This window comes from Channa argus, chromosome 20 (assembly GCF_033026475.1).
Source record: "Channa argus isolate prfri chromosome 20, Channa argus male v1.0, whole genome shotgun sequence".
NCBI lineage: Eukaryota > Metazoa > Chordata > Actinopteri > Anabantiformes > Channidae > Channa > Channa argus.
In genome coordinates, this window is record NC_090216.1 from 7311112 (window position 1) to 7337496 (window position 26385).

A 26385-nucleotide genomic window follows, 5' to 3' on the forward strand; every position below is an offset into this window, starting at 1 on the left:
AATATAAAATATAAATGGGTAAATTAATGCACAAAATACAAATAACAACAGACATAAAACACATCTGGAGACAAAAATGTAATCAGTTAATTTCTTCACAAATAATTTGGACTCTTCTTAAAGTAGTCACAATTGTTTTTTTTTGTAACATACTGTGTAAGAGGTTTATTCAGAGGTGAAGCCGATAGGATGACAAGTGCTTCAACGCGTTTACATAAAGTAATCGCTGCCAAGTCAAACTTTCTTGCTTGCTGTGTGAGATTTCTAATCTTTATTAACACAAATGATGAAGTCAAATCAAAAACATATATTTAATAGATTATAGAAACAGAAAATCCTTAGCAGGTAATGTTTACCTAAACTCCTCTACTCGTAGACAACAGATGCATTGGATCTTGATGATGCTTGATGATACTTTGCCTTTCGTCTGGTCCAGTTCCTGGAGTTTTTTTTGTTGTTTTTTTACTGGCTGGGCAGTCATTCATTACTGAAATACACCTACCCAAAGGAAAGCTCAGACTCCATTAGGATAAGATAGGATATCACTTTGTTCATCCCAAAGGAAATTCGGGTGCCAACCAGCTCTGAAAGACAGCAGTCAAACTAAATACACACAATGCACAGCAGCAGTAATAATAAAACAATAAAAAAAAGCAGAATAGAAGTATAACGTGGTGCAGGCTGAGGTATTTGAGCTCCAAATCAAAAAGACCAGGAATTGAATCAAAAAGTCAAAGTGACTATGATGTTGCCAGTTATTTGTATGATAAATATTAAACTTATCTCAGATTTTTCTTTCCTTCCTGCTTGAATGAACATCCCTAATGAACAATAGGGTCCATTTCATTCCCATAACTTCATTATAATCAATGTGGTTAATTTTAAGCATTATCTCATTTCATTTGTGCTGTGAGATTGTATCTTGGGAGTGTCGGGGTGGAAAGGCTCTAATTATCAGAGCTCTGCTGGGGCTTTTACAGACCACTGGATTCATCTGACAACAACACCGGCCTTCTGTCTCTCTGGCCAACATGCAATTAGAGGAAGACCTCAACCTCTTATCTCCTCCTCCGGAAGATATTGAACAGAGGCTCACATCATCACAGTGCATGAGAGAGCACTGGAGAGCATAAGACATATCAAAACTTATTAATAATTTATATTTTAATATGCTTTCTGAAGCTCCATAGCAAAGTTAGTGGAAACTGAATAAATGTGCGTTGTGGGAAAACAGTTTGAAAAAACAAGAAATATTTAAAGAAGCCAAAAGTTCAAAACTTCTTTCATATGCAACGCAGACAATCCCTGTGATTTGAGGTGGGCATCAATCTTAGTGTGATTGGGGGGTTTTATAGTGTGCAGGACGTGCACTGTAGCGCTGTGGCCTGCAGTTGTGATACCATGCAGACGTGTGGGACGACACAAGCACAATCTGACCTTGCCAGCAGTTGAAAGGCCTACGCCTCTTCAGAAGTCTGTCCAGCCTTTGAAGTGTCCAGCGTTGGCCTGGATATCACAGGACTGAAACGCCATGCGAGGTTGCAACATAAACCAGCTCTTAACCTCTCTCCGCTCTGCTGCTCCGGGGCCGTGCAGACAGATAGACTCTACGTGGGCTTGAAGGATATCACAAGCTCTATGAGCAATAAGAGGGTGAAAAAAATTCTCAACTGGACAGTATAATTTTGCAACCTTATCAGAAAAATATATTGTTTTCAATTGGGTTTGATTTGAAGTTTTATTTTTCTCAATTAAATTTGTCTGCTTTGTTTACACTTTGTATGTCCACTATCTACGACCATGACTTTCCGTTGTTCTCCAACTAGAGCAGAACATACATGAAAGTTGGCCCTTACAGTGTTCAAGTTCTTCCTTTTTTGGATGAGAAAAAGGCGACGCAGCAGTAGTACGTCATTACTGAGAGTTCTTTGATGTTGACTTGGCGTGTCTCTGCTCTTAGGTTGTGGTAATGTTGCTGTGATTCCACACCGGTCACAGGCTTAAGGGCCCAAATGGTCGGGGGGCCCTGAACCTGTCAGAGGGCAGCATGGTGGTGGAGTGGTTAGTGCTGCCACGTCACAGTTAGAAGGCTGCATGTTTGCATGTTCTGTGTGGAGTTTGCTTGTTCTCCCCGTACAAACACATGCCCAATCAACCTGCGGAATGTGTTCCGCTGTGGCGACCCCTGAAGGGACAAGCCGAAAACCGTGGATCTTTGTTTGTTGAAATGTTTTAGCTAAAACCGCATTAATCCAAACCAAACACTGGGCAACAGTCTGTCATGGCTGTGACTGACAAACTTAAAAAAGCATATGGGCATGAACAAGAAAGAAAAGTAGAGTTTGAATTAATTACAAAGCAGCATTTATGAACAAATAGAACATTTATTGTCTGCCTTTTACATACTTAAATACCATTTTATATATTATGATTTTCAGTGAGAAGTCACAGTTGATATGGATTCATAGCTGACAAGGCCAAAGAGCAACGAGAAGAAATAACTGCTTTGTTTAACTGAGTCCACTCTTTATTTTGAGTTGTGATTGGGTTTTTATATGACCCACCGGGTTGAGGTCAACCATGATTAAGCTTTGTGTTCGAGTCAGTGCCACCCACCTGAACATTGTCACTGGCTCCTGGGGTGTGAATTGGAGTACAGAATGTCAGTCTGTACAGTCTGAATGTCAGAGTTTGTCTCTGTCTGCCACTGATGTTTTTCATTCTCACCTGCACTGTGGTGTGAACAACATGAAAAATAAATCCCTCTCTTCTTGCTCTGACTGATTGCAGGAAATTGTCTGAATCGCTGCTGATACACAAATTAAACGTCATATCAATGAACAGACTGAAGACGTAATTATAGCACTTGTTCATCCCTTGGTCACAAATCCAAGCATCAACAGGAAGTTAGTGAAAGTGAAAAGTTGATTTATGCCAGGCAGCACGGTGGTGGAGTGGTTAAGTCTGCCTCTAGCCAGAAGGTCCCTGATTTGAATCCCAACCCGTGCTTGAGTGGGTTTTCTCTGGTTACTCCATTTTCCTCCTACCTAACATGAATGTTAGGTTAAATGATGACTCTAAATTGCCCGCAGGTGTGAGTGTGAATGGAGGTTTTAAATTATTCAAAATTATTAGGAAGCAATTAAAATAAAAAACAACATGATTTACAGTAATTTAAGAAAAACGCTGGTATGTTCATTTGAGGAATTAAAAAAAACATTAAACTTCATTTAAAATTCCATCGAAAAATATAGAAAATATAGAAACAATAATTTTGTAACAATTTTGTTTGCATTCAACAGGAATAAATTCTAGACTTTTTATCTTTATTATAATAACATGTTGTTCACATCCCTTTTTAGAGGGTTACAGGTAACAGTGCCTTAAAAAACTATTTGTTTTCCAGCAAGACAATGAGCCCATGGCCATAAATAACCAAATTTGATAATGCGGAGTTGCCAAGTCCCAACCTCAAGAAATAGAATTTGTGAGCGAGAAGTGAAATCAAGATTGAGAATCTGTTTTTTTGAGAAGCTGAGATTAAGAAGCTGGGTGTGAACAGAGCTGTTCACACATGATCCCTGTGCAGCCTGACAGAGCTACAGCAGTTTTACGAAGAAAATGGGGAATAATTCCACACGTTCACAGCTGATTGTGACTTTTCCACAAAGGCTCAATGTTATAATTGCGGCCAAAGGTGCATCTGCAAACTACTGACATCAGGGGAGTGAATACATATCCCATATCATGTTTAAAAAATTTAACTTATATTTTTTCAACTTATATTGACTTTTTGAGATATTGAGATTTTTTAAAATTTTCATATAAAAGGTTCCCTTTCAGTTTATCAGCATATAAAACTCCAATTATCTCAACAATTGAATGTTGTCAAAAAATAAAAAGCTTCCAAGGACGATGGATACTTTTCAGAGTAATAAACATTATTTTTGACTTCCTTTTATATCGATAAATGAGCGTCACTACCAGCATCTGGGCAACATCAGGCTGTTCAGGACAGACTAAATAATGATAGCCGCTTTGCTGTACTTATCACCATTACTGATGTTTAAAATGAATAATCACAGAGAAAGTTCCATTAGAACTTTATGACCACACAGCTCTGACCTTCACTGGACTCACAAAGACACTCTTTCAAGTACAAATCTTGGTTTGCAAGTACACATCTTGTTTTGCAAGTACAAATCTTGATCTACGCATTTGGGGTCTCGAGTTGTGCATTTGCAGATCTCATGCTGTAAATACGAATCTTCTCACATACACAAATCTTTTTTACAACATCTTCCACAGATGATCAACTTGAGATCCAAGAATGTGTAAAACAAGATTTGTACTTGAAAGAGTGTCTTTGTGCACAACAATTTACAAATGTGACTTTGCACAGATACTCAAATACAAGTACAAATCTTATTTACAGTGCATCTTAATTTGTAAATCATATAATAAAGATACAAATATGAATTGCAATGAATTCACTCCAAAGCCAGCTTAGAGGAGATTAATACGCTTGGGAGGCTGTTTTGGGCAGAGCGAAATGCAGTTTTTTATGGAGGGGGGGGGGGGGGGGGGGGTTAAAATGAAAAGAATAAGATGCTCTCACATATTTGACTGTGTTTAGCGTGACATACTCCAGTCCAAAAGTCTTAGAGTTTGAGTCTTTTCTTGAGAAATTGCTCTTTAGTTGTCAAAACAGTAGCAGACCATTTTGGTAAAGTCTATGGTTTAATCGTCACGGGCAAAATCTTAAACAGTCATTGCTGTCTTTTTCACCATAATTAAAATCATAACCACTAACCAAACCAAGTTTTCTCATTGTATCATTAACAGATGGCAACAGCAGTCATCACCTGTCCCCACCATCCTCATGGGTTTGTCATCTTAGCCATCATTAGCCGCTTCGAGCCAAGCTTTAATAAATTAAAAGGGACATAAAACAAAACCACTTCAGGCAGTGAAGTAATAAATTGAGGTATGTTACACCCACTTTGTGGTCAGCTATCAACAACAGCTAAAACTTAATTTGCATTGGAAGCAGTACATTTTGTAACACGCAAACATATACAGCGTTGTCATCAATTACATGTGCGTACTGTACTGTATATCAGAAAGACACAAAAATACTTTTCACATCAGTTAACTAAGCCTTTCACCATGTGTTGTTTAACGTTTAGCATGTTTGCCACCAGTAACCATAATCATCATTTCTGAGAAAAAAAAAATAGTTTACATCTGCAAAAAAGCAGCAAGAAATAACCATGAAAGCAGAAATGGAATACAGAAATACAGAGGCAGGTTCTAGTCTAATTATGTGTTAATGTTTAGAAGTGAATAAGGCAAAGGTTGAGTCAAATGCAATTGTACCCCATATATTACAGAATTTAAGGCATCGCTTGTGTTGGAGTGCCATACAGTACTATGCATTATATATCCTACATAACCATAAATTCTCACGGACACAAAATTAAAGTAACTATACCTATGCCAATTCATTATGTAGATCATATTTATTCTTCTCGTATTATTTCAGGAAATGAATTATAGCTACTAACGGAAAATTCACAAACTGGGAAATTCACAGATGCATAAAGAATCCCACTAAAGAACTTTCTCTTTCACTATGCAGGTGGATTTACAGTGTGAGGCTGCTTCTCTAACTGCATTGTGTATTGAAATTCAACAAACAACCCAATTGAATGTTATGAAATAAATTCAGATGCCTGTAAATTAAAAATTTGCAATACATATTATTGAACTAAGGTGATGAAACGCCTGCCTGTCGTCGGATATGGAGAGAAGCAGAAATAATATGTAAAACATGCAGTAACTCCTGACTTGCCTCCAAAAAAATGTCTGAAAATGACTGAAACAGGACTGAATTAACATACGGCGCATGTGTCTTGTAACTGTGGGAATATAAGTGAGATGCCATCCTTCTATAACGATCCATTTTATGAAATATAATATATTGGGTGCCAAGTATCTTTCTTAAAAAACTATAAATATCACCATCAGTGTGATTTCCATGGACACATTAATAAAGTTGAAGAGTTTCTTAACAAATGTTCCTTGGAGGCAAAGCTGCTCTGGAAACAAACAAAAGTCTGTCTGATACTCAAATCTATAGCTTCCAATCTGAAATGCTCGGTTAAACTGCATGACATGTATTCAGCGATTTACAGGGTAAAGGAACTAATTGTGCTTAGCATGTGTGTGCCAACTCTTAGTGTATTCAAACAGATGCAGATTCCTAGTTTTTAACTTGTGGTGGGATGCTCGAAATCCAAAACAGAGATGGGTGATGACCAGCTTTCATCTATCCACTACAAATAACCGCTGCTAGTATAATATTTCTAATTAATGTTTCCCTGGGAAATAGCTGGAACCAAAACACTAAAAACAATTAGAATTGTTTAAGTTGTTTTTAAGAAAAAATTGCCAAACTTTCAGTATATATAGTTCCTTTACGTTATAAAAAGAATATCTTTTGGTATAAACCAAAAAAAATAAATCTGTTGAAATATAATTACCATGTATTAGATTATGGGATTTTATTTTTGAAAGAAGCTTTTAGTTTTATGTTATTTTTCAATTTCCAAGTAAAAAGAATTAATTCTTACAGTGACTGAGCCAGGGTAGACTGTATTTCACAGGAAGTGTAATTTTGTTTCACACAGCCTTTGCCCTCCAGCTGGATCCTATAGGCCCAGTGAAATTGGAGGCGCACAGGTTCGAGATCTCTGACTGCATTCAGACAACGAAGGTGACAGTCTATAACCGTCTGTTCTTTCCAACTCTACTCTGTGCTGTGCCAAGGCTGAACAGAACCATGTCTTGTAATTAATCCACAGTATTGTCTTTTCTATTTTTAGAGAGTAGTGTGAGACGTAACCAACTGTGTTTATGACGTATCACACCAGAAGACACAATTTCATGATGGCATTTTTAAATGTACCCTTTTCAATAACTGCATTCTAGTCATACTAAGAACATCTACAGTTGTTAGCCTAACTACTCTTACATCAATAGTAGTCATACTTGGACTAAACATATAGTTTATCTCACGTCCTATTGGAGCCACCGAACTGGAGCATAACGATGCCTTTATTGAATCTGACTGGCATCCTAACAAGTATTACGATGTTAAATAATTGTAAGTGGGTTTTATTTTGAAACAATTGAAATAGACTTGCCTAAACACACACAAATAAACTGCTGCCTTCCACGTGAAGGTCAGAAATATTTCTTTATTCTCTTCAATTGCTCTTCAATGCTAGATATTTGAACACTATTTCTGTCGCGTTGTGACTGAGCCAGACATTTTCAGCTGCTTGTAGAGAGTGTTTACTGCACCACTAAATGGACAGCCCATCGTTGCTATAAAATATAACAAAATGCCAATAATTTGCATTTGATTACTGGGAAACATCATACCGTATATAAATTCCTTCTCTGTCCATCTTGCATGAATTTGTGAATAAGCATAAAGTGGTTGCCCCTCTCTGCAAGTGCAACATAGTTGATCAATCTCCACTTGGTTACACAACCTGAGGCGTTCATGTCAGTGATGACAGCAAAGTCTGTTTTTACCATTAACACTCTGGCCTGGCCTGGCCAGGTTATGAAGACCCTCAGAATGGTAAATGAAAATGCAAAGCTCCATACAATGTACATTTATACACATTTTGAGCAATGTGATAAAAATAAAATTAAATAAAATACTGTAAAAATGATTTTAACTGTCTGTTTTCCACCGGAATCTCTGAAATAACCTGAGCCTCGCTGTGCAGTGCCACCTCCTGCTATACTGTATGTTTTTATCTGTTATAAAATTAGGGGATTGTGTGGCCTATTAACTTTTGGTTCGACTAGTTTTTAGTGCTACATACTGTACATACCAACTTGTCACTTGCAAACACTTTGCACAGACTACAAAAGACATACAGGCATTTGCTATCAAAGTTTTTAGATAATATCTATATTTTACATAGTGTCCAAACAAACAGATATACTCCAAAATCAGTTACGTCAGGCTGGAAGTTACCCTGGTTAAAATAATGAGCCTATGGACTGGTCGATCTTCCTGGGTGAGCACATCTGTTTCTCCAGGTGGATGTGAAATCTGCTCTCGTCGTCCTCAAAACACTCATGTGTTGCTCTGGGCACTCAGTATTCAAGCGCAGTGGTATTCCTGTGCAGGGGTTTGCCCTTGTCTGCATCGACTTTTATTTATATATTTATTTTTTTGGCTTGCCAGACCGAATTCGAGCAGATGTGGACAGGAACAGCCAATTAAAGTATGCCCTCTTCTTCATCAATGATAAATTAGCTTCATGTTTCCCTGACAGTTGTCAGGTCAACCCTCGGTCCATATCTAATCAGTCCATCCCCTGTCACTCTACCGTCGGTATGCTGTTCCCTTGGTTTTCATGAGTGCGCCCGGATGCGTTCAAGGAGCTACGCTTCAGCAGCTTGTTGATAATGTCAGTGCATGTCTTTTTGTACTGGTGTCGTAGAAGGGAGTACACGAAAGGGTCGCAGGCTGCCTTGCTGTAAGCTAAGCACTTGGAGACGATTCCCCAGTGTGGGTTGATAGGCACCGCTGGAAATAACTCCACAATCCTGCAGGCAAGCATGAAGAGAGAGCAGTGAGACAGAGAGAGCAGTGGAAAGGCAAGTCAACGTGCTGGAAAAGACATGCATGCCTTGAGCTTATTAGGCAGAAATAGAAATACATTTGCAAGACATCGTAGCCCATAACAGATTTTTTTGTGGAAAAAGTACTTTTACTGTGTAATTATGTAAAGAACCAATCATCTTAGAGGCACTTATTCTGTCTTAGGTTATCATTTGGAGACATCCACTGTCCAACATAAAATGTGGGCAGCTATCAAGTGAAACTACAAGAAGACTTTCTCTTTCACTATGCGTGTGGATTTACAGTGTGAGGCTGCTTCTCATCTCATCCGTCATTTGCAGCCAGCGGCATTTCCTGTCAGAAAAGGCATAGGGCAGAGCCACCAGACGAGTTAAGCAGACTTTTTAAGCACTAAAGACTGTGTGGAAACAAACCCGTTAACTGTGACTGTAATAGAATAAACTAATAGACTGAATATTGAGCAAAATACTCTAAAGGACAGCGCATGGACACTTCTTCTAGTAGTCTGGGTGAACTCCACTACCATTTACAGTTATAACACGGTATATTTGATTTACAAAGGCGGCTAATGAGCGTGATGATGTTGCTAGTTGTCTGCAGATCCAAGTCGTACTTCTCATCCACATCTCTCTAAATTAAGTGCTAACCCACTAATTTTTGTCGAATGTTAAAATATTTACGATAGGTGTTGTCATAAAGGTCCCAAAGGAAATGCTGATGCTCTCCCCTTGCACTCTGTATGATTACTCAGTCCACAGTTGAGCTCTGTCAGCATATTAACATTGGCCTTACATGGGCCAGTAGCCATCACTGGCATTTGCCCACATACTCCACAGCACCAGCATGAACAGACAGGAGGTTAAGTCAGTTGCTACACTGCACAGCAGGGCTTTTGCTTTATACATGATGACCCTGACAACAAATGAGGATCAGAGAGATAGTGGAGGGGCTTTTAGCATAATATATTCAGATTGTAATTGGTAAACCCCCATTTGCAGAATGAGAGCATGTTCAGCGCTGCTGAAGACATTCATTTCTGACAGTTTCCCGATAAAACAATGAACCGTCAAAGCTTGTTGTCTGAGTGGATCAGGCACAACTTCAAAGCCTCCAGCTCTTTATTTATAACAATCTGGCTTCATTTAATAAGTCAAACTTCTTGTACAAAAACTTAATGAAAAACAGTTTACAAAATACTGTAACATTCAGTAGCATGTGTTCTGTCAGATAGAAATCAAATCTGCTTAAATGTGAATTCATAGTTTATCAATTATGTCACGTAACAGTGGACAGATCCTCATTTGGACACTAATAGGTTAATTGTTGTAAATACAGAGATCCTGGTTTCCTATGTAGGCGATGGGGGATAAACTTAAAACAACTTTTGAAGATTTCCACTTGATTTATTAACTCAGACAGCTGAACACTCACATTAGCTGTGGATACATGTTCTGATGCATTTTGCACAGAGCAAGATGGAGTCTGTCCCTCAGGCTGACTGTTGAAGGAGATTTAGGAAAAGGATCTGTTCAGGACCCGTAGCAGGAGCAATGCCAATGCCAATGAAACAGCAACTTTGTTTTCCTCTATTTTCCTCTTCTTACGCAGTATAGTTTACTGTATATTCTTTCATGAACGTGCATGATTTTATTAACTTGATTGAACTTTTTACCTTGTTGAACTAAAAAAATTTTTACACCTCGACTCTCTTGTCTTTTATGTGTCACCTCATTTAACACCCTGTTCTTTGTCCAGTAAAAAAGATGCAAGGGGATTCTACCTGACAAGCTGCACCCAACGAACTTAAGGAGAAAAGTGCTAATGCAGCAGCAACAGCAGAGCAGTGGGATATTACTTATCACAAGGTCAGCCGATCTCATCTTCCAACTCTGGCTGCTCTGTGTGTGTGTGTGTGTGTGTGTGTGTGTGTGTGTGTGTGTGTGTGTGTGTGTGTGTGTGTGTGTGTGTGTGTGTGTATGTAGTGGGGGTTGAAAGGAGAACAGGGGAGAACTTGGGGATACCAGCAAAACAAAAGATATGCAGTAAAGTGTGTCAGTGTGTTTTTTCTCTCAAACACACACCTTGTGATCACATAGGGAGCGAAGCAAACCATAAAGGTACCGATGAAGGTGCTGATCTTCCTTGTTGCTCGCTGTCTTCGCCTCTTCTGCTCCTCCAGGCAACGCTCTCGAACACTGAAAATGGACAGTCCACGTGCTTTGTAATCAGTGGCAAACATTTAGAGAAGTCACTAGAATCACATAAAGGCATTAAAACTGGAGGCTGAGCTGAGATAAAATCATGTATTTATCCTTAAGTCTTACTTAAGACATATAAGGGCAGTATTCTGACTTGAAGAAATGCAATTTAAGCATGTGTGTGTTCGTGTGTGAACCTGAATGCACAAGGGCTGTGATGTAAGGATGACACATGGAACTAGGTAATATTTAATGAAACTGGGGATATAAGAGTGAGAAAAAGCCTGGCAGGAGGCAGGACACCATCACTCACCTGGAGCGGCAGTGATGGACACTATGTATGTAAGCCAGCTGACATTGATTGATGTCTTGCACACACACGCATAAACACACATACACTATTGTTTTTAGCTATACTATTTAAAGGCAGAGTAAAGAATTTCCTTATGACATTTAAGCAGAGTCTGATTTTCTACCCCCTCATACTGAAGACAAAATTCAAAGCTGCAAAAGCTTAATTCACTGAACTGCTATGTCCTGAATGTCAATACAGAACAGGGTCATTTCAGGCTTTAAAATTAATACAGAAAAGAAGAATGACTAGAGTTTCTTCAACCCTTCTGTTGTTCTTTCTGTTTTTATAACTGAAGAATGATTACAGACTTTATGACTGATGAGGGACCACATGTGCAGGAGTAAGACAAACAGTAGTAAGGTAAAGGAGCTCACCTGGGGTGTATATCCACCAGCAGAACCAAAGTTTGCATTGTTATTACATCGATCCTTTTACAGTGAAATCTTGCCACTTTAAGCACTTTGAGGTATGTGACACACAGCACTATAAAAGACAGGAGAAACGTGAAGGAGTGGAAAAACACGGTGAAGACAACGAACTGGGTCCGACTACTCGCTCTGGGGTTGGACAGGGTGCAGGACGCGTAAAGCCGGTGGTATCCCATCCAAGAGAGGCAGATTGCCACCGTGGAGAAGGACATGGAGTGCGCCCACGTGTACCCGAGCACAAAAGCCGCGTCTTTATGGCGCATTTTTGAGTGGTACCTCAGCGGGAAGACCACCGCAATCCACCTGTCGATGCTCAGAGCTGCCATGCTCAGCATCGAGTTGGTGGACAGGAAGGTCTCCAGGAACCCCACAATCTGGCAGAAACCGTCTCCTCCTGGCTGAGCCTTACTGACGAGTCCCACCAAAGTGAGTGGCATGTTGGACACCGTCAGCAACAAGTTGCAGAAGGTGAGGTTGAGGTTGAACAGACCGGGGACCTGCTTGCGGATCTCCGGGTTGTACAGAAAGCAGATCAGCACCAGGACGTTGGACAGCAACGACACTATAATAATCACAACAACCAACACAGATAGTATTACCTCCACAGTGTCCATCCTGTGTGCCCCAAAACTCACTTATTCCCACTTTTTGTGCGCATATCCAGTCTTGTTGTGCGGCTGGAAAATGTCTTTAATCACCCATAATCGTGTCCGTGCATCCCAGATCTCTCCACCGGTGGAGATCCCCTCTCGCTCTACTCTACATTGTCTCTGTACGGGAGCCAGCAAAGATGATCAGCAGAGAAGAAGTATGTTTGGGAATCTGTAGGTGCGAAGTCCCTCTTTTCTTTTGTACTGCTGGGAAACAACCTCTCGTGGCGAAGCGGCTCTAATCTGGCGCTGCGTCTTGCGGTGGGGTTTTGTGGTCCTGTGATGCGCTCTCGAGGCATCACCCCTCCGCGCACACAGCACAGTGTGTGGGCTACCTGATCTCTCCCTCGTCTCCTCTGAGAAACAGTCAGTCAGAGAACATTAAGGACATTGCGGATCCGTATTTTTTAAAACCACTTGCATTAATACCTTTCATGTGTTTACATAATTTGAACTCAAGTAACCAGATTCAACAGTAAATAAAATTCATGTTAATTTTTATGACGTTGAACAGTGTTTTTAATAGATAATAGCCTATATACTGAATTAAAATGCAGCCATAATTCTTTCATGTATTTAATTTAACGTTAACACATAAACTAATATGTGAGAATAGACAATACTCACAAAAAAATTACGGACTGATGAAAAAGCAACTGTTAGATAATTTCACTTAATCAAATCTTTTTTTGGACTCTAATAAGCTAAAAACAAAGACATGAACTCATGGTGGTCAGGTCTTGTTACATTGCATTGAACCATCCTTGTATTGCAACAGCATTTTTTTTATGAATAAGGGGCAACATGGTCCATTCCAGGTTGACACTCCCTCACTCTTGCTGTCCCCCGTGGACGTGATTGTGGATTTGTTTTTTCCTCTGAAGCATGCCACTCCTGAGCGTGTACTGTGACATGATGCTGGAACAGGATGAGGTGGTGGCTGTGGCTGTGGCTGCAAGAAGGGAGTAGGAGGGGGGAGGGGGTCTTGTGAGAGCGTGTGGGCGGAAAGAGTTATTGTTACTGCAACACACACATCCACATGGTATTTGACTGTGGAGATATGCAGGCCACCATGTTCTAATCAGGCTCTCCAGGGCAACAAAAGGTGAGAGGGACCAGCAGACAAAAGGGAGGCTTTCCTTCAAAGTGAGGCTCATTAAAACACCATCCTGTGATAGTGTCTGTGGAGTATATGGGTTGATGTTTGCTCCTGATGCAAAGAGAAAGCGGCTGCAGGGGATGGACAGACAACCATGCCAACCGTTGGGGGTCATTGCACAGAAATGCAGCTCCATCGTGGCCCCAAGAAAGGTTTTGGCAATGATGGATTCATGTGCAGCATTATTCTTCCACATGTGATGCAGCAGTCGCCTTGGGAGAAAGGCACCACTGGAGCGCTGTCATGCATGTCATCAATTCAGAGGCCTTATCGGCACAGAGCCACCAGTTGATCTCAGCTACTGAGGGCAGCTTGGGAGCATTTTATTAATCATTTTTTTCACAGTTAAATGCCAGCTCCACAGACAATGAAGGCACATGCATAAGCAACGTCATTCTTAAAATATAGCTCTAAAGGGACTGGGTAATATAAATGCATTTGTGGGAGACCTGTCACATAAACAAGCCCATTTAGCATCAAGCAGCCTTAGACAGACACACGTGGACGTAGCTTTCAATAAATATGAATGTTGTTGTCAGAAATACAGAATCTCTTTCATGCCACCTGAACAAGGCTTTATATGAGGAGAGCATTATGTCTATGCAGATCCATGTAAATGAGCTCTGATTGAAGGTGGACACATGGGCTTTGACGCCTCCTGGCCTTTGGGTAATATCATTGCGAATGAACAGAGCAGAGCAGCTGCTTTGTCTGATGTTGATACGAATGTGTCTGAATGATTAATCATGCCAGATACAGAGAAATAAAAAGCACAAACTGTGGAGGGTTTTGCATTTTTTATTTTTGTGACATGAACCATAATGGAGTCAAATGCGCTAAAAGCTGTTATGATTTGCTGAGTTCATCCACCTCAAAACACAGACGAGTTATAGGTGAACTTTAAGTGTAGGTTGTGTAAAGCAGAAGTGTAGTTCTAAATTTTCTGTCTGTAAGTGTCCAACTGTCCTGTCTAAGTGTTTAGGCTTAAAATTGTAATCTAACAGAATCAAAACCAAATCCTCACATTTGAACCCCTGGAACAAGTTTCTTCTGAATGCCGGTCAAATCCTTTCAACATTATCATCATGGGTTAGTTTCTTAACTGCGTGGAAAATGTGTTTTGTTTGTTTTTTTGTCTTGTCACCTGAAATCAGAATTGTGTGTAGCGGAGGACGGTGGTGGGGCCTCGTCCCCCTTGTTTCCTGCATTTGAGACGAGATCTAAAGTTTGCAGGTTGCCACTTTGAAGATAATGCCTCTTGTCAGAAGATTTAGCAAGTGCAGGACTTGACTGAGAGAGATGCTAGGATGAGAGAGAGCCTGCAGCACGCCTCCTTTTCACTGTGACAGTGAGGATTTCAATTTGCTGCCAGTTCCACTTGCACACTTGACTTCACCAGGACTGGCAGGCTGACGTAAATTTTAAACCTAAATATATAGTTTGGCTTCAACATTTTTCTGACTCAACTTTCAAATTTGGACTTGTCGCTTATATTTTTAACATGTCCTCTTCATTGAGTTGAGAGGAACTTGCTTTAGGAAAGAGTTTGGTGCAAATGTGTAAAACTCAGACCTAACAATTTGCGTGTTATGTAACTCAAACTGTATGAGCTGGGCACGCAGCAATCTTATGGCTCACAAAGGTCTCATAGGTGAGGACAGGAGAGACAATCACTCAGACAAACGGCTTTATACAAACAGAATGAAATGCCAACCAGCAAGAAAGGAGAAGGGAAGGTGTTGACACTGCTAACAATAATGCTGAGAAGCCAGCTTCCTGTTACCCGCTCACTTAGTCATCACCACTGCAACCATGTCCGATTTTGAAGAGTTTAGCAAAGCTGGATATTATATATATTAAAACACACACATGGTCGTCCAAAGCTGCTGGGTCACTTTGTCTTTAGTTAAAAACAGCTTTTACTGATATGTTATTATGAAAATGTTGAGCTTTTGTTTATATTGTGTATACTTGCTGTGTGGGTTTATGTTACAGGAAAGATTTAACATTTTGGGAAATGCCCCTATTTGTTTTTGTGCCAAAACTTACATGAAAAGATTGATGCCCCTTTCACGTTTATTTGCTAAATATAAAGTTACTGGCCGCAGCTGTTGAACAGGAAAACAGCGAGTCTTTGTCCAAAGGTAACGACATCCTTCCTGCATCGCAAATTATTGTGATATTTATTGTTCGTTTGATGTGACTGATGATGGCACTAAAAGTCAGACAATCACCAAAATGTTCACAACCAACTTGAACGTGAGTGCAAAATTTCATGGCAATCCGTCCATTATTGCATTGAAGGACAATAGGGACAGTTCACTGGCAGTCAACTCGGAACGGCAGGTGATCACTACAGAGATCAAAGTAAAACTTTAGTCACTGACAATAAATGGTGCGGATTAAATAAAATCTCGAAAACGTTTTTTAAAAAAGAAACAAAAATGAATTTGAGAAATAAGAAGTGAATCCCGTGAAACTGATTACTCGTCCAGGAAACTCCCCTTTAACTCACATTCTGCTTAATTGAAACACGTCCATTAAGGATTTTTACATGAGCTCTTATGATGAACCCGAACAGCACCTTTATCACATCGTACATTTCCGGCCGCCTGTTCTTCTCAGATGGCTGTATAATTACTAAAAGGTCCAATCAATGAGGGATCATGAGGGGTACTGGCTTTACGAGCCTGTTAGAAACAAATTGTAAATGGAAGGCTAAAAATAAAACCATGTCCCAATTCATTTGCTTTGTGTGATCACATCATGTAATCAACCTCGCCTGCTTGTTTGAACGATGCTTTTGATTGTATAATGACAGGTTTGTGCTTTGAAGATCAACCCTATTAACGATGGCAGTGACATAATTTGGCTTCCTCTGATTTACACTTTGTGCTTTTCACCACCTCAGTACTGGCCATATTGTGCAATAGTATTGGAAAGAACTCAAGTTCTGCGGTCACTATTGAAGTACTTTTACTTGAGCTCTTCCTTTTTGTGCCACTTTATTCTTCTATGCTTTTATTATTGATCTTATTAATTAAGTATATGTGACAGCTACTTTAAAAAAAGCAGGACATTACAATAAATGATGGTCCATCAAATAAATTTTAAGACATTTCACTCAACCTCCATGTGGCACTATATCATCCTCTGGGAACCACGAATATATAGAATTTGAGCCAATTCATTGTCTATGGAGACATTTCAGTCAAAAGACATTGTGACCTGTGGGTGGTCCAGAAAATAAAACTAAATCAAAAAGCTTTAAGAGCAGGGGATTAATAGTGTTATGATGAATGATCCTTTGTGCAACATGAAATTCTCCACTTACCAGTTATTAAGATATTTACCAAAAAATAAAACATGTCACTGGAACTAAAGGGAAAACTATGGCACCCTCCCGTTTGGATCATGAATGTCCCAACAAAATGTATCGACCTACATGTTGAGCTATTTCTGCATGGGTGCCTTAAGTCACACAGCTGGTTCATTTGAATAGTAAAAAGACAAAAGGTTTTATACGTAAACTGAAAAAATGTAGTTTTAAAAAAATATTTGCTCATTTTAATTTGATGCCAGTACTGTGTGTTTGTCATGTTTAACACTGTGTTGCATCACTTTCTCTGTTAACAACACTCTGTAAGAATTTGGTAACTGCAGAGTCCAGTTGCTTAAATTTAAAAAATAACAATTTCCCATTTTTGTTTAATACAGAATTTCAGCTTCTCAACTGTTTTACTGTCTTGTCGTATTTTTTACTTCCTAATGGACAAAATGTCTTCAGTGGGCGACAGGTCTGGACTGCAGGCTGGCCAGTTTAGCACCCAGACTCTTACAGAGCTCTGTTGCTGTATTACGAGCAGAATGTGTGCTGCTGAAATAAGCAAAGCTTCCATTGAAAAAGTTAACAGATGCTACAGTTTTTCAACTGTGCTCCGATTTGTCAGACAATCCCAGAGTGCAGGACTCAGTGTCTGTGAATTTGAAAATGAATTTGAACTCATCAGAGCTCAGGACACTTCTCCCACTCCATCTCAGCCCATTTGCGATGAGCTCAGGCCCAGAGAAGGCGATGGCGTTCCTTATTCTTATTATATATTATAATATATTGCACGGTAGAGATTTAACGTATACATTTGTGGATGCAGCAACAAACTGCGCTCACTGACAGTGGTTTTCAGACATATTTCTGAGCCCATGCAGTGAATCACATCTGTTTTTAATGCAGTGCTGCCTGGGGGCCTGCAGAACACAGCCAGAGATTTTTTTTTTTTTTTTTTTAAGATTAGTTGCTGGCACCAAATTCAAAATGAACAAATACTTAAAAAAATATATCATTTACATGATATTTGATATATTGTCTTTGTAATATTTCTAATCAAAAATAGGCTACAAATTAAATGCAAATCACTGCATTATGTTTTTATTTACATTTTATACAGCCTCCCAACTTTTCTGAAAATGGGGTTTGTTCTTCTAGTACTTTTCATGTAACACATCTACATATTACCGTGTAAAGGTGAGATTTCAGGTTATTTCACGTGCAACATGAATTTTCTTTTGTTCCACTCGTTTTAACTGACAGCCATGGTTGTAGTTATATTGTACATTGATAGTTTTGTACACAAGATGCATCCTGATCTAAATTGCGTTTCTGTTGCATCCTGATCCAGAAGTACTTCTAATACAGTACATAAAACCAGCCGCAACAATAAAACCCTTCTCATGTCTGTGATCGGTAGCAATACTCCAATAATGTAATACTGACTGCTGCTTATAAAAGATAGAAAAGCCTCACTGATTTCAGGCTTTTGTCCATGTCCTCCATCTGTATCCCTGGCAGGACATTGCACTATCCAAATTCTTCTGAACAATCTGAGGCGTCTGTCTTTGCACATTAGCCATAGTAATGGCAAGGAAACCCAGCACCAAGCTGCCGCTTGGCATCCAAAGTTAATAATAAGTGCACTGTTGATACAGGCGCAGGAGTATGGAGCACAAGATAGTTTTCAATATGGATCCAAGAGGATTTTGGCAAGGAAACATGGCAGCAAATAGGCAACTCTTCTATCTAAAGGATTTTAGTTTAGCATGGTGTCAGTGGATGCTGACAAAAGGCCGCTTCACTAAAAATTGGGTCACAAAGCATTATACTACAGTTATTATCTTTAAATTGAAGAGTTTTTTAATACCTATTGCAGACATTCTGTAGGAGGTTGTCAGATTTGTATCGTAATGAAAGAGCTGGAATGAGTTTGATAGCAGTGGAATTTTCACCACACTACAAACAATTTAAATGTTTTTGCACATTTACCCTCAAAGGTGTCAATCGGGGTCACGTAGCAACTCAAAAATTCGGCTGTTTGTCTTTCATCTATTTATTTCACAGACGAGATCACATTGTCGTTATCAAGTGTTCTTTGAAGCCTGTGCTGGATCAAACAGAGAAAGTAAACACAATTTGCAACATATTGATCTTCTTATTAGTAATTCTTCAGCAAAGTGCCAAGTGCCAATACTTGGGTGTGAAGTGGCAGCGTTTTCAGAAGCGTCTAGAAAACATAATGAAGAGGATTATATTTGTCTCATGTTTCCTGGGCACAAGTTATTCATGGTATTAAAATGCACTGACTGTATTCTTTCTGACGCTAATCAACTTGAACCACCGCAGACTCCTCCTCCACACTGAAGTGTTACTTCAAACTTTTCCTCTTGTCACAGTGAAATCAATCTGTCGTTCCAATACATGAAATTGCAGTAATTTCAAAGGGAAAGTGATCCTGCTTTTATTATCAACCTGTTGTGTCTGTTGCCATCAGAGACACAGTGATCAGTGTCAGTCAGCACAATACAAAGCCTGCGTAGGAAGCAGATCTGACAAATAGTCAGCTTAGTGTGTTTGTGTGTCATTAAATGGTAAAGCCTCAAGCAGCTGAGCAGAAACCTTTCAAATTTGCCTTTTAATGTACACAAAACATTACAGACAGTACAGTGTTATGTCTGTTATGTTGTGTTAACTGTTTCCCACTACACCATGACTGAAAACCTGCTTCATAACAGCAGATATCCAGAAAAGTAAATGGTGTGCTTACATAGCATTTTATGCAAAGCACAATTATGCTTCTCATTCATACACACACACACACACACACACACACACACACACACACACACACACACACACACACACACACACCAGTGATGGCAGCTGCCATACAAGGTGCTCACCTGACCCACTTTATTGCTTTACTGAAAATCATCCTTTATGTTACATTTGTTTTTTAAATCTCGACTAATCACTGGTGGAATATAAAGTCGAATTCTATTAAGTTTAAACAGTTTTTTGTTGTTTTCAATCAATGTGGTCAAAATTTGGTGAAAATAGCTGAGAAGATCAATACCCCTCTTTTGTCTGAGCATTAAGTGTGAATCTACTGCCTCTTTACTACATCATGTTAAAGCTTGTTTGTGTAGTCTGCACACAAACTCAATTATATTTAGGAGGTGCTGCAACTCTTTCTAACTACTAAAACTAACTACTCTTTCTAACTAAATAAAACAAGGGACATATCAAACATCTCAGAAGATTCTGCAAAAAATTGAATCTGTATTTCCCAAAATATCAAATATCAAACTGTTGCTTATAGACATCAGGCTGCAACACATGAAGTGTCACAGCTTTTCCTGCAGATACTTGAGCATCACTGCAGAAACACACAGAATGATTTTCTGAGTGCATTGTGGGAATTCCTGAAAGCTACAGTGAAGAGCGCCAAGAGCATGACTAAAGTGTGCCACAGAGAAGATAAATCAAGGTGCTGGAGCTCCTAGGACAAACAATGAGCTCCAAGGTGCCAAGGGCATTAGTCCTGATGACACAGAGCTTCTTGCTTCTCCGGATGTTTTCTGATGCTCTGCCAGTGCCTACAAATAAATGTGATCATCTTCAATTAAACAATTAAAAGTTGTTTCCAATCATTCTTGTTAACCATCTGAGCTCAACAACCTGTGGTTTGTAAGAGTTTTACTAATCCAACCTTATCCCCTGCTTCGAGTTGAAAAGTCAATTTTCTCATTCACTGATCTAATTCACTGCAAGGATTAATTTGCTGCCCTAATTTGATTTCACACTAATTTAATAAATCCCTCCGAAATTCCATCAGTGTTCACTTCACCTTTGAGAGAAATCCTAATTAAAAACACTAATGCGTAATTATTCTGTTATCTTGAGCCTATTGTGGCCAGCATGAATAGAACGCAATGACAGCAGCCTCTGAAAATTAATTTTATCTCAACATAATTACATGAATATGTGTAATTTGTTTTTTTCCTCCTTGTTTGCATGGAGCTGACCCGTCCTGGTTGCAGGAGACTGCAATTAACCTCCAGTGTCCCCTCTTCAAAATACAGCTCTTCCACGGTGAAGTAACTATTTCAGCACCACTGAGGTAATTATTTTTAGCGATGCTATATGAGGCTCTGCAGATGGAAAATGGATTATTACAAATATGAACTGTTAAATGTGAATGGTTGTGATGAAACCAGTCATCAAAAAAAAATTAAAAAAAATAAAAAAATACCAAACAATAACTCAACAATAACCACTTTGTTAGTAAATGATATTACATACAGAGAGAGACATGTTTAATAGCCTAGCACTCACTGTTAGTCAGAATGAAATGCAAAAATCAGTGACTCACCTGTTTGTTCAGGTGGCTCATAAAAGAGATTGGGAGCTTAGTCGCTGAATCAAGCAATCCTGCCATCCAGTGAAACACTGAAGTATTACAAACAGACCCAAAGACTGTGGATCAGCAAAAATTAATCAGTGGTTCCTCCTTGTGGCGAAGTGAGGTCAGTGCTGTTTTTATCTTTTTTGTCTGCTCATACAATCAGTTTTGTTGAATAGTTTTATATATGTATATGTATATATAAAATTTGACATCTTGTGAAGTAATCAAGAAGTGAACTAACAGGGTGTGTGAGAACCTAAAATATCATCAAGTTACAAATTGCTAATTGACTAAACATACCAAATTCGTTTATTTGCTCTTGCACCGAAATACCTTTATAACACAAAAGAACAGCTTTAGCCGAAATGGTGAAAAAGGAACAATATATCTGGTTTTTGATGAGTAAAAAGATGAGCATACAGTAAATGTCCACTTAAACGTCAGAGGTCAGAGTAACGGGTCAAAGCCAAAACTTCATTTAATCTCTGCAGTGTGTTGGGCTCCAGTGTCCTGCTTGTATGAAGCCACTTCACTCTTGTTTAGATTAATAGCAGGTACACACAGGGACCATTGGTGTTGAAAAGCCACTGCCCCACCTCTTCCCCAGAGCTGCCCTTGGAGCCACAGGCTCAATAACAATAACTCCACATTGGAGGGATCTCCAACAGTAGCCAAGGTACACATCCATAGCTGTTCCTCTAGCCACAGCCATAGCTACAGATTAGTTAGGCATGGTGCACGGATGGCACCATCCTCATCTTTAAGCTTTGCTATGAAATCCATTCGCGTGATTCCTTACTGTTCCTCTTCACTGCGGTCATAAACGACTAGCTGTAGTTGTGACTATGGCTACAGCTACGGAAACAGCTCCACACACGGCATCTGGTCACAGCAAGTGGTTGTGGCTACTGTTGGGAGCTCAGCCTCTCTCCTGAATTAATGTTCCTCAACAGCATGATAAAAAAATAAAACATGATTTTAATTATAGGCCTTGGTGATACCAGACAGAAAAGCAGCAAGGAAACCTTCTGTGTTTTAAGAGGCAGCAGAGCAAGTCTAATTTAAGCTTTCATAAGGTCCCACTGTAGGTTTGTACCATTGCTTAAATTAAATAATATAATTTATATGTAAAAAAAAAATGTAGAAAATGTCAAAATGTATTCCAACTTTAAGTGCAATAGTGTGTATATATATATATATATATATATATATATATATATAATTAAACCATAATACATATAATTTGTCTTTTTTCAACAAAGGTATAGGTGAATTAAACTTAAATCTCTACTCTAACATAATCAGACTTATCCTCTTTTGACCAAACTCAATGTTTCTGTTACCTGCAGACTGTGACTCAGTGATGAACAATTTATTGATGCAAGGTTTGTTCCTCTGTCACCTCAGAGCAGGACAACACAGTGAAATTCAAATGAAAACCCAAAATAAAGTAAGCCGTGTTGTTCTTCAAGCTGTAGGTTGTTATCTTCTTTAATTTTAAAGGCTCTGTAACCGTTTGTCAGCCTGTACTGACAGAAAACTGCAGCTCTGTAGGTTCAGGATGTCCGTCTGCCAGCTTTGAAACAGTATCCAAGCGGAGATGGACAGGTAGAGTCAGCACCCACAGTAAATATCCATAATCCACTGTCAGCAGCAAGCAAAGAAGGAGCCAAGGAGTTTTCAAAAGATCTCAGCATACCATCTAAACGACCATGACTCAGATTATGTTTCAAAACTCGAAGATAACTGTACTCTGTACTAACTACAACAGTAGTAGTGTATGAGCCAACCAGGGTTTGTTTGTGTGCTGTATTGTACATATTGTGTACCATCATTAGTGACATCATAATACTTTGATGATTGCCTTTATTGTTTGCCTTTGTAGTTTACTTTCCAAGTTTGTTGACAGTTGTCTAGGAAATAATTATACCAATGGTTTTGTTCCAAGAGAGTTCAGATCAGCTCAGGTATTGAAAGGAAAAGACGTGGGCTACAAGAGACACGGTAACGGGAGTAAAGGAACTGACTACAAGGTAGAAGTGAGAGGTTCAGTGTGTAGCTGTGGATGCACACGGTTTCTTATCGTGTTCTGTGGGTTTAGCCGTACTTTGAGAACCTTGTTTAATGAAAGTGTTTGTGAATGTGTTTGTTGAAATTACTTTTCATAAACTTGTATTGTACAAGTCGTCCTTTATTGGCTAAGTTGAGAAACAAATGCAATAAATGTTCAATGTCCGTCATACAACGATCTCTGGAATGAAGTAATTGTTGGACCACGATACGAGTACGATCGCCTCTACAAGTAGTTTGAGTAAGACTTTTTTATTGAACTTTTCCTTGACCTTATTAACAGTTTTACCAGACTTGAATTGATTAATTTCTGATGTCCTTTAGTGATCAGACAAAAGCTGAATGTTACTTATTTGTTAATGGACTACGTTCAGATGGACAAATAATATTTGGCACAACAGCTCAGCACAACAAATGTATAAAAGGTCCACTTCCTGCTGTATGAACAGCACATTCGCCGCCTATTGAGACCTGCAGAGGGCAGGGAAGACAGCCAGTCCATTGAAAATCCCTTTCACCTGAAATCTAAGAAGAACCTCTTAAAGAGAGTCACTTGCAATCAGAAAGCCTCCATTTAATTACAACACACAGGAAATTACCGACTGAATGGGTCAGGCGCTGATAAGAGGCTGAGCCCCAGGGATGACAGGTCCTGAAACCCGAGGAGCCCCAATCTGAAAGCTTACTTATCACAAAGGCCGAGTCTGGAAGCCTGACAATCTGTACTGTCATCCAGATTCATAATTAATATATTTATCAAATTAATCGCTGAAAAGAGCCCTGGCCTCCTGAACAGTAGGCAGATTCATTTGCCTCTGGCTCGGCTTACAGCTAATAACGGTGTTGTCAGTGAAATAGGCCCAGAGTGGGCCGATGCCCCAGACCTCATGACAGACAAATTGCTCATCTATGTAGAGATGATATGGGGAATTTAGAGAAAGAAAGAAAAAATCTCATTGTTTGGTGACAACCACAATTGTACCCTTGTTTCAGATTGTGAGTACCAAGCTGGAAGAACATGAAAGGAGCATTTTCTGTTGGGGCAGAGCTGAAAATACCTGTTGTTATACCCCAGGTTTTACAAATCATTCATCAAAGGGGTCTGTCTCTGTCACTCCCGCATGCTGTTCAGGTGAAGAATGTTCCTAGTATTTCATCACCGAAATGAAAATTAAACTAATGACCCCGACAGCCCTCAAAAGGTATTGTTTAAGTAGTGGTAGTAAAAACGGTGTAAGTACATGTCTTCTGTATGTTAATCAAATTACGATAGACAACCCCAGGATAGAGACATTTGATTCACAAATTAGATCATCAGCATTTTTTTCTTGTTAAGAACCTTCCACAAAGTAACATTTTATTAATAGTATGAATTTATTAATTTTAATATATTATATTTATTTATTTTCATGTAGTTTCATTCATTTTTTTCTTTAAATTTATTGTACTTTTAAATGTTTTCCTTACGTATTTATTAAGCAATTGTCTCTGCACTTTTGGTTTACTTTTCTTTGCCCTCAAAATTTCGAAAACCATTTCCAAAAAAAAAAATATATATATATATATATATATATATATATATATATATATATATATATATATATATACTTTTTTTTTTTTGAATGAAGAGTCAGGATGTCACTCTTCTTGTGTTGTTGTTGAGGATGGGATGACCTGCCTTTCAGTCTTTCAAACACACCATGTCGTCCCTTGTTCTATAAGAGCTAATTACAAACCAGACACGTAAGTTTCAATAGAGCGTTGCAGGGCACTAATGAGAATCATGAAAAGCTGAAAGTGAAGGGGGCCCCTTTTGTCTCATGAATTCCCATCTGGGTCCCTCACAAAAGCATGAAATGGACTGTAATCATTGGACATCATTCCAGGTCATCAGTGACTCAATATGCAGGGGTATTTACAGAATGAAAGTCTGTATTATGCTCCCAGGAGACGAGAACTATGGACAGAAACACACATTCATTTTGTGTTTATTTAGTTATTTATTCCCTGCAGACTCTATATTATGACACATATTAATCAAGTGCATGTTAGTGTCCCAAAGAATCCTCCAGCACTTTTCTCCCTTTAATATATATATATATATATTATATCATTTCTGCTGCGTTATTACACACTCTTTGTGAGCTTTGAACTACTAGTTTTTAAATAAATAAATAGATTATTTTTATTTACTTAAACACTAGTATTACTGTTACTGTTTTTCAAGACTTGAAATTCCCTTTTCCTTTTTTTCCTGGCCTTCACTGAGAGGATGCTGATGATCAGTGTTCAAATGGACTTGTTTCACATTCTGTTTAAAGCCCAACCAAATAAAAATATAAAAGTCCTCCTGGTATGAAAGAACGCTTAACTAGTCTTCTTTCTTTGCTTTGTAATAATGTTTTAATAGTAGTTGCATCCAGTGGTACTTGTGCAGGTGGTGTTTATGCTGTCTGTCAGCAGCTAGTCCTTTTTTTTTCTCTCTGGTTGAGCTCTGCAGGGCTGAATGGATCCACTTTCACTGCCACCGACTGCACCGGGCAGGTAGCAAGAGCTTTTCAGTAAGGCTGGCCTGCATAAATCAACTTATTTAGAGGGCTCTCTCTATAACTGTCAGCTACTACAACATGATGAAATGGCATCAAGGCCTCCTCTCAAATCCAGTGATAATTGAACAATTAAACTTTAGCATACAAATTACCTCTTCATATGGCATAGCTAATTACTGAGGTAGGCTAGCCACAAAAAGGTGCTTTAGGGTCAATACCAAAACTGTTCACACTCGCGTGATTAATATATGAGCCCAGATTTAACTCGGTTTATTATTATTATTATTATTATTATTATTATTATTATTATTATTATTATTATTATTATTATTATTATTATTATTATTATTATTATTATTATTATTATTAACCCCCTATCGTTATATTTTGCAAACCTGATTTCAGGACACAAGCTTTTTATGTGAAATTGTCCCAATTGTACAGCTAATGGAGACCCAGAGACAGTTTCAGACCATTTACATCAGGTCATCCAGCTGCAACCCCTATTAAACATCTTGATTAGACAGGATTTAAATCACGCTATTTGATCGGGGCAGTTAAGCTCT

General features: G+C 38.9%; 1 protein-coding gene across 1 annotated transcript; it reads right to left on the reverse strand.

The window, feature by feature from the left end:
• Positions 1-2379: 2379 nt before the first annotated feature.
• Positions 2380-12971, reverse strand: LOC137106092 (G-protein coupled receptor 26-like). Its single transcript, XM_067489104.1, has 3 exons — positions 11602-12971; positions 10756-10869; positions 2380-8637 (listed from the first exon to the last, which is right to left on the reverse strand). The coding sequence occupies exons 1-3, from the start codon at positions 12267-12269 to the stop codon at positions 8409-8411; spliced, it is 1011 nt and encodes a 336-aa protein (XP_067345205.1). The 5' UTR covers positions 12270-12971; the 3' UTR covers positions 2380-8408.
• Positions 12972-26385: the final 13414 nt, after the last annotated feature.